The sequence below is a fragment of the Ammospiza nelsoni genome, chromosome 2 (assembly GCF_027579445.1).
Source record: "Ammospiza nelsoni isolate bAmmNel1 chromosome 2, bAmmNel1.pri, whole genome shotgun sequence".
NCBI lineage: Eukaryota > Metazoa > Chordata > Aves > Passeriformes > Passerellidae > Ammospiza > Ammospiza nelsoni.
This window is the reverse complement of record NC_080634.1, coordinates 103,485,459-103,501,496: the sequence shown is the minus strand read 5'-3', so window position 1 is coordinate 103,501,496 and position 16,038 is coordinate 103,485,459. Positions and strand designations below refer to the sequence as shown.

At 46.5% G+C, this 16,038-nt stretch overlaps 1 protein-coding gene across 1 annotated transcript in view; it reads right to left on the bottom strand.

Moving 5' to 3' along the window:
* Positions 1–10,164: 10,164 nt before the first annotated feature.
* The window catches only part of NHS (NHS actin remodeling regulator), a 246,207-nt gene continuing 240,333 nt past the window's right edge, over positions 10,165–16,038 (bottom strand). Inside the window, exons 7-9 of the mRNA XM_059466854.1 lie at positions 12,604–15,561; positions 11,984–12,110; positions 10,165–11,268 (exon numbers count right to left, since the gene is read on the bottom strand). Coding sequence (XP_059322837.1) covers positions 10,644–11,268; positions 11,984–12,110; positions 12,604–15,561 — 3,710 coding nt within the window. The 3' untranslated portion in view covers positions 10,165–10,643. The remainder of the gene's footprint in view (positions 11,269–11,983; positions 12,111–12,603; positions 15,562–16,038) is intronic.

The following is a 16,038-nucleotide window of genomic DNA, read 5'->3' as shown; positions in this document are numbered from 1 at the left end:
GGAGCACGCATTCCCGGGGACAGCCCAGGGGAGAGTCCCGGGCCGCGCCGGCCCACACGCCCTGATCGCGAACAGCCGCAGCCGCGCCCGCCATGAGCCGCGCCCCCGCGCCGCGAACCCCGCCGGCGCTGACGCGACGGCGACGGGCAGGAGCGCCAGCCAATGGCAGCGCAGGCCGCGCGAGAACGGGCGAATAGCGACGGGCGCGGTGGGCGTGGCGCGACCGGCTCGGCAGCGGGCGTTGGGGCTGTTGCGAACGATGAGGGAGCGTTCCCCGCGCCGCGGCGGCGCCGCGTCCTTCCCAACCCCCTCGGCGGGGCGAGCCGCCCGGCCGGGAGCCTTACCCTCCTCAGACATGGCTTGCTGGGGCGGCTGAGCGCGGCGTCCTCCTCGGGTGGGCGGCGGAGCGAGCGGGGCTCGGGTACCGGCAGGTGTGGCCGGAATGCGGCGTTGGAAACGGAAGCGGCTTCTCCGACGTGAACAAGAAACTGTTTTGGAGCAGTGCGGCTGCGCACTGGGCGCGGGGGCGCGCCCGGGAAACGGGAGCGCGGGGCGGTGCCGCTTGCTCGTTCAGTAGCCAGCCGGCCAACCAAATGGGCGGCCGAGCTGCCGGCCCGCTCTCGCAGCAGCCACAGAGCCGGCTGCCCCACTCCCTCAGTCTGCGGCCACGCCGTCCGCTCCCCTAGCAGCCAGCAAGCCCGCCAGCCAGTCGGCCCGCTCCCGCAGCAGCCCTGTCTATGGTTCCCGCAGCACCCACCCAGCCAGCCCGCCCGCTGGGAGTCGGCCCCCTCCCGCAGCAGCCCTGTCCGTGGTTCCCGCAGCAGGCAGCCAGCCCGCTGGCCCGCTCTGGGAGCAGCTGGTCCGTCGGCGGGCCCGTTCCTCCAGCAGCCCGCCGGAGGTGCCCTGTCGGGCGCGGCTTTGGAGTTAGGAAAATGCCCGGGCTCTCTCCTCTCGGCTCCCTGGCGCTGCCACACTCCGTGCTGGCCGAGGCCACGCTGAGGGCAGCCAGCTCCGGTTCGTGCAGTTTTTTTGGGTTCCTGGGGAATGCGGGGCTGCCGAGCTGCTCCCTGGGGCCCTGCGTGAGGGCAGAGTCTGTTGCCCGTGCCATTCACTGCTCCAGGTTTCAGGGTATAAACGTGTCTGGTTCTTTTAGCACACTAAAACGTTAAGTTTTGGTGGTCTGCAGAGCCCCCTATTTTTTTTGATTCAGGGCTGGGATCAGCAGGTCCAGAAGATGCCCTGCCCAGATGCCCCTTGGATGTCCTCATGCTCCCCCCTGCAGGCACAGAAATCTCTCTGGGGGTTTTTATTCAGGGAGTGGTGGGAAGAATCAAATAATTAATTAGGTTGGAAAAGACAAAATTTGAGAGCATCCAGCCCAACTTATAGACCTGACATCATGTTATCAACTATGGCACTAAGTCATATTGAGTTCTGTTGTAAAACACCACCAGGGGTGGTGACTCCCCTGTCTTCCTGGGCAGCTCATTCCAGTGTCCCAAATGCAGTGACACAGTGTAAGAATATTGGATGTGGGTAGTTATGGGACCTGATCTGCTTATGGCTTGGGGCAGCAAAGTGGCCTATGACAGCCTGCAGGATCAAAGAAAGTACAGTTCAGCAGCACTATACAAGGCAAAAGGAAGAGCAATCCTTGCAGGTTCAACCAAGAACTTTTAAAGAAAGTGAAGGAAATGTATGGAAAGTTCTGTTTAGGAAATTAATAAAAATCAGGGAAAGGGGTGGATTGAGGTGAATTGGGGAGGAAGAAGACTCTGGTGTAGTAAATGTTTTTCTAGCTTTTCTCTGGGATACGTGCATACATTTGTGTAGGGGGGTCAGACACAACAGAGGGCCTGTGTGCCCATGGTGCAGTTCTGGAGTGCAGGTGTGTGAGTAAACGTGTGAGCACTAATGAAGGTAAAACTGGATGGCTCAGGAAGTGGAGAGGTGGCCCAGAGTCAGGAGTGTGTTTAAAGGTGGGACCATGGGGCACCTTGCTGCTGAGGACCAGGGGAATCCTGGCCAGGTGCTGGAGAGACCATAGAGCTAGAGTGGGGTCTCAAGGGGTGAGGGGGGCATGTGTCTGAGGGTAAAATTGAAGTGTTGTGGGGGAGCTTGAGTGCCCTGGACAACACTGGGTCCAGGAGTCTTCTGAATCACATGCAGCATTGTGCTGTTTTTCCAGCAGAACAAGAGCCTGTGAGCACACTCTGTAGCTGAAGCAAAAAGGCTTTGTCAATAGGCTTCTCTTATCAGGCTGCCTGTACTAGACATCAATGACAAGATTCCCTTTGTTTCCTTGGTCTGCAATTCTTACCCACAGGCTTTCTTATTTATTTTCTGATGGTGGTGACATCTTTGGTGCAACTGGACCCTTATTCACTTCAGCTTTTGGCTGGCTTTCCATGTGCAAAACCTCTTGCCTGTTGTGCAGAGGGACCTTGGGGAATGAGGTGGGGAAAAAAGGATGTTGCTTGCTATCCCAAGCATGGACTACCCTCCCTTGCTCCATTCTTTACAGTTGCTACCTTCTCCTTGATGGGAAATGGATGGATCCCCTTGATCTTGAATTATTTCTGGTGGCTGCTGCTGTCTCAGGACAGTCAGACCTGGGTTCTACAAGTATATCCCCCTTTCTGACTCTTTAATACTCCTTAATATTTTTTTCATTTGTAACATTTTAAATTAAGAATTACAGCTGTTTCCTTTGCATGGTGCAAGAGACACTATTTTGAAGTGTGTAATTCTTATCAAAGATCTGTCTCCAAACTATTCATCACTTCCTGTAACACTGTCTTCTGAGGAGTCATGCGAGGAGTCACTCTGCAGAAGTGAAATGCAGTTTTGCAATACTGACTGGAAATGTCTTTCATCTTCACGCTCTAATCAGTGTTTAAAATGCGAAGACATATGGGTATTCTGGTTCTGTACTAATGTGCATCATGCTCCTTTTTTTATCTTTCATGAAAATAATAGCTTTTTAAGTGTAATTTTCACGTGTAGATTTTCTGCAAATATAGACTGATGCAGCTCTATGTCAGACAAATAAAGTTTGTCTCCAGAAAAGCACATTATACTGATGTAGGGTAGAGTCTTCTGTTTCCTTAGTTTGAGCTAAACCATCACATGGATGATTCCTAGAAGTAGTTACAGAAGAATTTTAGAGTTTTCAGTGGAATTTTATTTCTCTAGACCAGCTGTATCCTGCTTTATGCTTCTGCTTGCTGAGTGCTAAAGAAAACAAGCGTTTTGTTTAGCAGTCCACTCTATTATCTATTACTCAACCAAAGTTTTTGCATTCACACTGTGCAGAGGCAGTACTGTTTCCTGAATCGAGAATTCCAGACAATATTATTATAGATAATAAATAAAGCAGGTCTTTAATGGAAGCTTCCATGGGCCCCCATGGTTATGGGCACAGGTGGAATCAGATTTGTTGTGGTTCCTTTTGTTGTACATTCCCTGCTCTTTGTTCCAGCTCTTTCCCTGCCTGTCAAGGCAACCCCGCCCCTTATCCCTGAACTTTTCTTGCCACTTTCACCGTGGGCCAGTCCCTTACTGCAACACTCCTTTGGAATACTCCTGGAAGTCCCAGTGGCTCATATCACCCACCCTCTCCTCTCCCCTACCCTGATTGGTCCCAAACAAATGATGTACGCTCCTTACTCATCCCCTGAAATCTCTCCATTGGACAACTGTTTGTAACCACCCTGAGTTGAATCAGTTTAAAAACCTGTGCACAGAGGTGCTCGGGGCTCTTCCTTCCTATACCCTTCACCTGGAATAAACCCTTTCCTGTGGAACCTCAAGAGAGAGAGCCTCCTCCTTTCTCCTCTGCCTTGTCCCTGTTGTAGCTTATATCTGGCGCTGTACAGCAAGTGGCTCTACAGGCTCTGCCTGTGGTAAATCGCCATCCCAAGGCAGTTCCCCACGCGTGGTGCAGTGCCGGAGTTTCAAGAGCTAGCCTGGGCTCTGGTGAGCTGCGTCAGAAGAGGAGTAGCCCAAAGAAGCCTTCAAGCGAATGTTAGGAGACCCCAGGGAAGAGGATGGGAGATAATGAGCACTTGGTAGACAGGTCCCAAGAAGTGCTTGTATTGTGGAAAGGTGGGACATTTCAAACGAGAATATCCAGAATTACAGAGGGCAGTTAAAACCTTTCAGATGATGGAATCAGGAAATGATGCACAGGATTAGGGGTGTCAGGGGCTCTATTTTTTGGGATCCAGCTACCTTGAACAGGCCTTGATAAATTTAAAATTAGGACCCCAAGAAGAAGAGTATGTATTCAGGAGAGAGTATAAGTCCATGACTACCCAGCCAGTGGGAGAGGGGACAGGATCATGCTGGGCCATGAAAGGGTATAAAAAGGTTTCCATTTAAACTAGGTGTCTGTGTTTACCTCTCGGAGGGGAGAAACAACTCAGTTGAATCAGTGATATCAATAAATAGTTTTTTTGGTTTGAATACTGTCCTCTTTCAGTTCTACGGAAAAGTGAGCTGCTTCTCACAGAGATGTCTGTCCACATCAGTTAGATTTGTTAGTGGAAATTCTTTCATTCTATGCACAATCTTCCCCCTCAAAAGAAATCCAGTGTGGGAAATAATTTCTTAAAACAAGGACATAAAAAAACCTCAAAGCCAATGGATCAGGAGAACCTAAGCGAAGGAAGGCAGACATGGCTGAGGCTAAGTTCCACCTGGCTGTCCCCAGGTGAGGTTCCAGTGACTCTTGCTTCTAGCAGTCTACTCTGCCGAGCATATGGACAAGGCAAATACCATTGAACATGTAACAATGTAACTACATTGACCACCACACTTAGTATCAGAACGGTGATCCATAGTCCAGAGCAAGATCTTCTCATTTGCAGTTCCAAGCAGTATTGCAGCAAACACAGTTCAACAAATGCACAGGAGTGGTCTTCTCCAGGGGTGCCTTAAGTAAATTCCAAAGTCCCACTCTTCACACCTCAAGAGGTACCTTGTTTTAGCTATTCTGCTACCACAAAGGAGTGATGTCTCCAAGGGGTACCTTACTTTAATTTAATTTCTATGTTCAGTGGAGGGAGTGAGGCTTACTGTCATTTTGATTTAAGAGTCCTCCAGTCTACTTGAATATTTCTCTTGCAGTTCCTTTAGCAACAGTTTCTCTGTGTGCTTCGCTGCAGCAAGCAGAGCCCAAAGGTTGTCAGCCTTGCTCCTGAAATGATAATTTCCAATCCTTACTGTATCAACTTGGATTCTCAGGTTTTATCCTTGTGTGTTGTTGTTGAGTTGCCTAATCCAGTCTCAGCCCATCCCCCATCTATGTGGGAATAGGCTTCTGGTTTCCATCTTGGGCATTCTCCAGTGCATTCTTGTCTCTGCCTTGGTCTGTCAAGGGGGTGGTGCACTCAGGCTTACATCACATTTCTCTGTAGTCACTTTTTCGGGTGTCTTAATTTGACCATTCCAGCACTGATTTTGCTAGCCTGTGCGGGGACACCATCCATTAGCCTTTTCATGATTTCCTTCTGCTGACCCTGGGACTATAGCACGTGTCTTGTGAGGGAGTGGTCCTGTCCTCCCTGGTTTGAATGGGTGGGATCCTAGGTACACAGTCTTGGGCTAATGTGGGTGTGTGTCACCCCATGAGTCTTGGGCTTGCTGGCTAGCAACTTAACTGCTCTGACTGATTGGTGGTACCCACCATCAGAGAGTGATGATTACTGAGAGAGCAAGAATATTTTGAAACAGACTACAGTGGGATCCACAATTATGGATTCCTTTTTCCTTTCGTCCTCTCCTAAAAAGGTCAATCCATGGACTGTTCAGAACTATTTAAATCATTGCTGCGACAGGCTGATTAACCTATCATAAGATTTAAATAATTGCTGCCATAAATAAAACTTTTTGATTGATTTTTTGGCATTGTTTCACCATAATTTAGTTCAAGGGTATCCCAAATGTACCTCTGAGTAGACAGTCCATGACTGCCCTCTAGGATACAACATTTTGTGGCTATCCCAGACCAGGTAGCCCAGGATTGCCCTCTTGGGGCCTGGGACCTTACATATATAAAAAAACACTGGTTATATTTTGTGTCGTTTAATGTTTAGTCTTTCCTTCACTGAGCATGAAGAAATACAGGCGGAAATGGGCAGATGGAAAACCAGCTTGTGTCTGCCCCTGTGGGCTAAGCTTTTTGTGCAGATCTTGCTTACCTGTGTTTTTGGGATGGGAAAGGCACACAAGACCACCGGAAATTATCTACATAATCATTAACTATGTGACCATTTGGTTAAATGTTATGCCAGCTGAGTCACACTTGGAGACTGCTCTAAGGGTACCATATCATTGGAGCAGTCCTCATAGTGCTGAAAACTATAATTGCAGATAGCCCTGTAGCAGTATTCCCCAAAGTTCCTCTGTTGCCATGCTTTCTGTAGCACCAGACCTGCACATTTCAGCCTTTTTTTCCATATGCATTTCTTAAGCACCATGTACAGTGTTTCAAGGCTACTTACAAGATGACAGCTGAAACCTGAGTTTCCTGATGTGCATTTTCATATCCATTTTCAAAGAGACCTGTGAGGGGCTGTTGTTTAAACACTTAGCTTCCATGTCCTGACATCTCAATCTCCTGATAATTGAACCATTTTAAAATGAACTAGTGTTTGCTCTTCAGAGTTTGTGTTCATAATCTGTGGCCTCCCTTTTTTCCCAAGGATTGCTTTATCTGATAAGATCCTGCTCCTGGATTCTTGATATCTTGAGTCTGAAGTGTTGCAATTTGTTTCCTTTCCCAGCTGAAGATAAAGTAGTGGTCTCTCCACCATTTTTCATCCCAGCTATTTTTTCTCTTAGCTTTTTCTTACCTGCAAAAGCCACATAGTGAATTCAGCAGTTACTAGATTCTGGCAAAGTTGTACTGGTGGGCACTTAAAGTCAGTGGCGTTTTGGATAGACATTTTCCTTTACTCAATTTATGAAAAATCAGTAGAAGAGAAAGCAGAATTAAATAGGTTTGAAATGGTAATGTGCTGAAGGTGACCTTGGGAAATAGCATACTTGTGGTCTGTAGATTAGACTTCACGTTTCATTACAAGAAAGTAAAGAGAAAATGTGATTTAATTGCAGTCACGTTTATTTGCAGTTTCTATACACACTTTCTAGGTAATCAAACTTTTCCAACACATTTTTTGAGAGGGGTTCACAATGAAACTGTCACTGTTTTTACTAAAAATAAATACAAGACTTAAAGTGTTGCACAGCTCTAAAATATACAAAGGCTTGGATTTAATGTAAACTTTGAAAACATTTTACAAAAGAAACCATATTTGCAACAATTTAAAAAGTTCATATTTACAAATATTACAAAAATACAAAATGGATGCAAGTCCATAAACCATTGTCTTTTCTGCCAGCATGAACTGGTGCTAGTACCAAAATAGTTACACTGTAACCTTCTTAAATTTTTTAAAATTCTTTTAAGTCATAACCTACAGTATTTCTCTATCTGCCACCATTGCAGCAAATGCACTCAATCTCTGACCTTTGGCAAAAGCAAACATATGCTTTATTTGCTACAACTATCCCTCGCCCTCTATGCTGTCACAACAACAAAAACAGAAAAACAGAAAGGCAAAAAAAAAAAAAAAAAAAGAAGAAAAAACCAAAGAAGAAAAGGGGAAGATGTTATTTTTCAGAACACAGCTGTATAACTTAAGAAATAATTTTCATAATTTAAGTGCAAGCAACAGAACAGTAGGTTGAAATGATGGTTCAGCAGTTACCTGAGGCACGTACTGTACCCTGTCTCAAGAGGTGAGTGATGTTCCCTTCGCTCTGTGGCCTGTCCTCAGTGCCTTAATGGCACACTTGGAATGCTACAGGTCTCCCTGCCATTCATCTTCCTCTGACTCTCAACATTTGTTCTCAACTCTTTTCTTCATAGAGAATTTAGAATCTGTTTGGGTTTCAGTCTGCTAAATATAAATTAGAAAATTAAGCAAAAGGAGACTATACTCCAGTGGGATTGTTTTGTGTTTGTTCTGTATGTGAAATATTGCCTCATTATTCTGGTAAAAAAAAAAACCCTAGTGTATACATATGTATTTATTTAGGATGTCTGTGAAATTATTGATTGGTAATAAACAACAGTATCATCAAAGTCAATTCAGCTGTATTCTCTTTACTTTTTTGAATGACTATTTAACTCAGGACTATTAAACATTTTGTAAAAGTGCTTCTGGTAAAATTTTTGTGGAAAATGACTGAAGATGACAAACTAAGGATTTTCTGCACATTATCTAAATTAGCTTTTCTCAAATTCTCCAGAAGGTGGTTTGTTCTATGCTGAGCATTTTGTCCTAAAACATTCTCAATCATCCACTTCACTTGTATTCAGACTTATTTTCCTACCTAAGCTACTAATGTGATTAGGATTTTGTTTCCAAAACCTTTCTCCCATTACATTTTTAAAACTATTTTAGACAGTTTCGCAGCCCTTCAACTGGTGGATCACCCCTCATCCCAACACAACTATCACATGCACAGTGACTCCACCTCATCAACTGAATGCAATCTGGTGACATAGGAGGACAGTAGGAAACTGAATAATACATGTCTTGTGGCAATGTCTAGACAAAATCAGATGTGGACCTTCTGGGAAATAAATTGTTGAGTATGTTAAACTGCTCTGATTTGCTTTGACTCCTTGAAATTGTAACAGTTTTAGATAGAACCTTCCTCTTTAAAACATGATCTACCTTCTTTAAATAACTCTCAGCTTTATACGTTACATAATTAAAATAAAAATTCACACATCCCACCTCCAGTCCTTTACTTATGTTTAAAGCCAGCTTTTAGTTGATTCCTTTATACCTTTATACCAAAGAACGCTCTTTCTGCCATCCTACTTGATCTGTTCTACTGCATACTCCATTCCTCCTTCACTATTTTCTCTGCACTAATCTTTCCTCTTTTCCTAACCATATACTACAGCAACCAATGGCAACTGCATGAGTTTTGGCTAAAGAGGGCCTTGTCCTCTAAGTGGCACAGATGGGGCTACATCAGTGGAAATTGTGGTGGCCCAAAGGAGAATCAGGCCTGTTGGTTTTATTCTGTTTAAAAATTAAAAGTATAAAGCAACTCATGGGTTCTTGTGGTTTTAAGATGAGAATATTCAAGTAACTTCAAGTAATTCAGTTTTTATCTCCCTGCCTTCATTTGTATCAAAGCAGCTACTTTGATTTATCTCCTTTCCCACCCCAACCCAGTCCCTCACCCTGTTCTGTGTTTCTGGTAAACCCAGACAAGATCCCTACTGTACGTGGCTGGCACAATGAACTGGAGCTTTCCCCTCCTCAGCTCAGCAATGAATATAAATAATGCATACACATACCTATTTCCCAGCTATGTTTTCACAGTGTCATTTTTGTAAATATTTAGGTAGCATGAATCTCATCAGCACAAAGAGAAAGCTTCACTGAAAACTCATTGCAGATATTTATTGATAAATTGAAAGCGCTTCTTGCATGCTTATAATTTATTTGTTTCCTTTTATGAACCAGAAACTAATTGTGTTTAAAGATTTTAGGTACCAGGTTATGACTGTGTTATGTGTCCCAATAGCCTAATAGGAATATGAAAGTTAAGTACTGTTTCCTCTCACATCTATCCTCTCTGAAGCAATCCCTGCAAGAATAAAGGCCCAGGGGAGGCTGTGGGGTGGGACCCTTCGGGGCTTAGCATCAGACCCAGCTTTGTTCTGTCAGAAACACACTCATCTTCCCCACGGTAACCCTCCCAGCTCTGCTTTCCAGTTAGCTTCTTTAGAACTGCCTTAGAAAGACAAATGGTTTCTTTAATCCCCTCACAGTCAGCCTTTCAATTTCCTTAACTAAGTTGTAAAATTCCTGCTTTCCACTGCTCAATGCCATCTTTCAGGCCTGTCACACTGAAAGTGGTTATTGGTGGCCATGTTTCATGTTTGATATGAAAATGGTATTCACAGAATACAGTTATTACAATTGAATTCATTTGTCTTCTATAAACAAAGCTGTTATGCAGTAAATCATTTGCCATGTCCACTTTTTGATACTTCTATTTACAAATTTTTATCAAAAATATGATATTTACATATGTTTGTTAATTTTTTCTAAAGTTTGTTTCAGCTCATTTTAGTGTAGAAAAATACCAATTCTCAAGAGCATTTTCTTTTTTTTTTTTTTTTTTTTGTTTTCTCCCTAGGGAAGCACTACAGTGAGGGATTTGTTTCTAGATGGGCAGCTTCTGGGAAAAAAACCCACCCAAAGTCACCTTTAACTCCATGGAAAGTGAATAGTCTTGAAATCTACAGTGGCAATGGAAATGAGAGTGGGATAAACCAAATGAAGCCAAAAGAAAACAGAACAGGCATAGCATTTCTTCATCCTTTTAGAAAATGTAGTGTAATAAATAGCTACAGCTGTAGTCCTTTTGTTTCCCCAGCGTCTTCCAAATGCATACACACCGAAGCATTGATATTGCCCTGTGATTGTTCTCTTTTTCTTCTTTTTGTTCCTTTTTTGTTGTGATTCCTACAGCATTGGCCTCTTACGTTGACATCCTTAAGAGCTTGAGTGGTGTTGGCAGCCCGGTCCTGGCACCCGCACAGCCTATGTAGAGCTTTGAGAAGAGCGATCGTCGTGGGGGCTGCCGTCCGAGTTCTCGGTGTCCCCCTCGGAGATGGCCTGCATGGGGGTGTTGTAGAGCCGGCAGCGCACGCTGTACCGGCTGCTGCTGGCCGCCGGCGGGGCCCGCGACCGCCCCACACGCGACGACGCCGACATGGGGAAGTTCTTGGAGGAGAACCCTTCCGTGTTGACCCTGGGGGAGCAGGGGGAGAGCGGCGATAATGCATCAGGGCTCGTTGTGGGAGGAGACTCTTCCGTGCTTTGAAGGGCGTCTGCTGTCAGCTCTCCGGGAGACTTCGGCAAAATAGGACTTTTCAGAATCTCTGTGGCAGACATCCTGTAGCTGGAATCAGATCGGCTGCCCTTTTTAAGGAGCAGTAGCTTAAACTCCTCATTGGATGTGTTGGACTTTTTAGCATTCCTGTATATGAGCCCGGGGGACCTCTGACTGCTGATGGGAGTGCCCACGTTGCTGGCTGGTGGCAGGTTGCTGGTAGGCAGTGTGCTGCTGGTGGGAGGCTGGCTGCTGGTCCCAGATGAAGCTCTCAATCTGTTTCTTACGGAAAGGTCTCCAGAATCCTTTCTCCCAAGAACTTTCCTTTTTGATCTGTAAAAACACAAAGGAGAACTCTTTCATATATTATTTTTGTACTATAATGCTTAGCGCTCTCCTGGAGTTTCACAGATGCTTTTATATTTAGCCAGTTCTCTCAAATCCTCTGTAAAATATTGGAGGCTATCAGTGTCTCATGGCACTGAGCTGCAGAGTTCCTCTCAACATCATCCAGCCTCTTCCAAGACAGTGTATACACAACCAAGTCTTTGTAAAGACAACAATACATACAGAAATTTAGACAGTAATAATATGCAGCATAATCTATTCAGTATCAGAAAACTTCAGTTTCAGTTGTGATCCCAAATTTCAGCTGACTACAAAATACTCTAAAATTGAAGAGATACCTTTTCATACCCTTCTCCCTGCAACAATTCTTTCACCAGACTAGAGCTGGTAGACTGGTAGGCAGAAGACAGGAACCACTGCAGGTAGTTTGCTTTGAAGATGTGTATGTTGGTTAGAGAGAACAGCTTGATGTTTTTATCTGTAAAGCACCCCACACATGCCATGAAGGTACTCAGACTGCACTCCAGGCCATAATAAAACATGTTTTAAAGATGCCTTTTAGAAAATGAAACTGAGTTAACTGAAAAATGTAGTTTGAGGACAAGACTTAAACATAGAATAACCATCCTGCAGCTATTGTTACTGGACAGCTGTGCAGGGATGCATGTTACCATTTCCTATTGCCACAAGGTTCGGTCACCTGTGAATGACTGCAAACAGATCCTCAGTGGTGCGGGGTTTGTTTGGAGACACAAAGGCATCCTCAGTGTCAGCCTGTGACTCCTCGCTCAGTGGAGACATGATGGACTCGTCACTTGGAGAAGACTCTTAAAAAGGAGAGAAGCCACGTTATGAGTCAGACTCCACTGCACTTTGCAAGAGCACTGCCAGTTGGAGGCACCAGCTCCGCTCACAACTGAGTGGGTGATACTACTATACAGCCTTTTCCCTCTAATCTAAAAGTCATGTCTGTTCCATATTGGATATTCCCATAAAAGGAGCACTGAAACAAGATCTCCCATTTACATAATAGCTGTGATAATCAAACTCTCTTGTACCCAGGGCCAATGCTCCTCACTTTTATCTTTTCAGCTGAAATGTAGCACAAGGGAGGAAATAAATACCACAAATGCAGTCTGAATACTTTGGAAAAGTTTAAATAGCTGTGAGCTGGCTAGCTGGCCAACTAACAGACAAAGCAAGGGGTGTCTATGCTTAAACCTACAGAGGGAAGCTGATGTGCCACTCTGCTTTGATTCCACTACCATCCCATCCAAAACCACCTGATTGGGTATGACACAGAAAGAATTCCCAACTGACCTTTCAGCGAAGGCTCATCCGTGCCGCCCACCGTCTCGTCTGCCCTGCTGTCATCAGAGGCACTTTTGGTTGGGATACCTGATGTGATATCGTTTTCCTGCTTGCTACCCTCTTCATTGAGTGAATCTACCGCTGCCATCTCTGCTTCATAGTTGATATTCCCAGGCACATGGTGGCTTACGTCGGGTTCGTGCTTAAAATGATAGGTGATGGCTGGTCCCTCAGCCTGAGCTGGGCTTTCATCCACAGGCCTAACTTCCACCTTCCCCTCGCTGCCTGTGGAGAGCTCTTGCTGAGCCTGCACTTGCTGAAGATCGTGCACTGTTTCTGCTCCCTGGACAGATTTCTTTGTTTCATCATCACTTGTGGGGACAGCTGAGCCCTTCTGAAAGCCATCCATGGGGATGGCACATGTCTGATTCGGAGAGCTTTCTGGTAAGTGTTCAGCGGCCAGGTGTGTTTGGTCATTCCCAGGTTTGATTTCAACCAGACCCATGCTTGCTGAAGTTACAGCTTCTCTCTCACAGCTACTCTGCCCACCAAAAGAGGAGCTTTTCTCTAAAGGTGGTTTTCCAGGGCCTGCTTCTGCTGGGGAAGTGTCAATGTAGAGCATTATGGCCTCATCTGTAGAGTATTGGCGTGATACTGGTTTCTTAGCTAAGAGTGGCCTCATTTTGCCTGGAGAGACCTCAGTTGCCATCAAGGTGGTCTCCTGTATGCAGAGCAGGTCTGGGGTACTGCCTTTATGTTTCACTCCTTCAGGCTTGTTGACTGCCCGGAGGTGGACAGACTTGAGAACGGAGGGTGTGATGGCGAGGGCAGAGGGAGGGCCGGGCTGCAGGCCGTCCCCAACCGCGCTCTGCTTGCTGTGGCTAAAGGTGTGCAGCTGGTGCCTGTGAGCGAAGGGCTTGCTCAAGACATTGTGAAGAGCACTTAGGTCAAGGTGAGTAGGAGGTATAATCGGAAGTTCGAGGTCTTTGCTCACTGAGGCGGTGCCATCTTTTGAGAGTGGCTGCTGCAGCGATGACTTCCTCTCTGGAACTTTTGGCTTCCTCTTGCTCCCCCCTGGAGACAATGGTCCTGAAAAGAAAGCTGTTGGAAAAGAAGAGGTGGGCGTCTCTGACTGGCTGGAGTACCCACTGGAGGGTGAGGCTAACCCCGCCAACTTCTCCGGGGAGGCCAGCTTAAACTCATTATCAACAGAGGGGAGGGATGGGGTTGTAGCTCGTGACCCAGACTGAGACGTCTGGGATTCAGAGCTCTCTGGTGACTTGATGCACTCTATGACTGTAGTACCCGTAGCAGTGCTTGAATTGGACAAGGACCTGTAAGGATCGCTGGATTTCAAGTCGTTCAGAAGCCAGAGGTCTGCATAGTGAGGTTGTTCAGCACCTTCATCTTTAAAGGAGGGGATACTGGTGGTGTCAAATGGAGTGTCCTTTAACCCACCATCATCCTGGTTTGGCCAGGGAAGCTCCTGCTTGGCTGGCAGGTTGGGGCCTTCCACTCGGGAAGGTATGTTTGAAAACTCAAGGGGCAGCTTCATCTCCCTGGCAGTGTGAGAGACATGCTGCCCACCACCGATCTTTGGTTCTATCTTGTCGGGAAGGTCGGTGCTGCCCTCTGATTTCCTCAAAGACGAGCTGCGTTTTGGTGGGGCTGGCTTTGCCTTTGGTTTCTTCAGTGAGATGCACTGCCGTGCCTGCCTCCTGTGGCTCACACACTCCTGCCAGGCATAGTCAGCTAGGCTGGAAGTCACGCTCCCAGTCTGGCCACTCTCGGAGCCTGGGGCTGCATAGTTGCAAATATAGCTTTTATTACCCTTCAGACCGCAGTCAAAGTGCATGGAGGTATAGTATCCTTCAGTATCCACAGAAAAGTGTGAGCTAGTGTCTGCCTTGTCAGAGGGGGTCTTTTCAAGGAAGCTGTCATAGGTGGCCATGCTGGTAAAGCTGGGACATCCCAGGCTGTCTGCCTTTGGGCGCTCAGGGCTGAAATCCTGGCGACAGGAGGCGTCATGGTGGTGGTGCAGGTAGTTCCACTCACTGTCACTTGTGTTGCTGTTGTTGGGGTCATCCAGTAAATCTGCCACAGTGGATGTGAAGGAGCTTGCCCTGTGGCCCCTGACCTTGTCTGCGTGGTCACCAAACTGCTCTGTGATGAAGACATTGGAGTCCTCGTTGGCATTGGGAGCGGTATTGAGTGACAGCTCGGAGTCACAGTGTGAAGAGCCTGTTAGGGGAGGAGAGGCAGCAGGAGGAATGGTTTCAGATGTCTGGGAGGGACATGTGGAGCTGCTCCCACTCCAGTTGCCACTGGAGGACTGGTGGTCATCTTTCTGGTCCATGTGGCTGCTGAGCAGGACTCCTGCTGTGGAGATGGAGTGAATTGGGCTCCCGAAGGTGTCTGAGTTGGATGAAATTTCACAGCTGCCTGAATCGACCATCCTTGACAGCCGCGATCTCCCCCTCTCGCTGATGCTGTGCTCAGGGCTATGCAGGTGCTGAGGACAAGTTAAACCAATGGGCTGGCACTCTTGTGAACTCTGCTTGCTCAAGATCTCCTTCCCCTTTTTCGGGATCCTCTCCTGACCAGCTAGGAAGTGCTCTGCTTCGTACCCTGCACTCTTGGTGGTGGCATCCTGATGGCCCTCGCTGGCCCGGGCGCCCTCGCGGGGGAGGCTCCGCGAGCGGATGCGGTTGCTCACAGCGGCAGCAAAGACTGCATCCCCATTGTCTGCCAGCACCAGGATGTTGCCAGTGGAGTGGGAGAGGGAGGCGACCACGCTCTGCCCGCGCTGGGCACGGATCCGTCGCCGGGAGGGAGCAGCTATCAGGATTTCTTCCGTCTGGCACTCCGAATCCCGGGTCCCCAACCTCCTGTTGCTGGAGCCAGGGAATTCTGGGTTTGTGTGCACAATCACATTGCGCTCTCTCGCCACTGGCGACTCGTCTGAATCTAGGACACATGGAAAGCTGGGTGAGTGGGAGAGAGCTCCACATTTCCTGGCATGAGACAACCCACAGAGCAACCCAAGAAGATATTATCTTCTGTATTCTTTATTTTTTAATCTTTCTGAGCATTGGACCAAATTTAAGTTCTGTATAAAGAATTCATAAGGCAGATCTCCTGCCGGTGAGGTAGGGAAATTCTAGTCCTACAACATGACTTCTGCAATGCATTCTCAATGTGAGAATGAGCTGAGCTTGCTGTGCTAAATATTACGACAAATACTAAGTTTTCAGTTCTTAAGATTATTTCAGCTACTTAAAATTTTCGGGAGTGGCTACTGGACAAAATACTCCATAAGCTTCTAAAAATAATTCTTTTTTCTCCTTCCCGTCTGTTCAGTATTTCCACTATCTGCTTCTTTACTATCAAGAATATTTGCAAGACAAAAGGATCTTTCATTCATAGGTTCTCTGATTACTTATT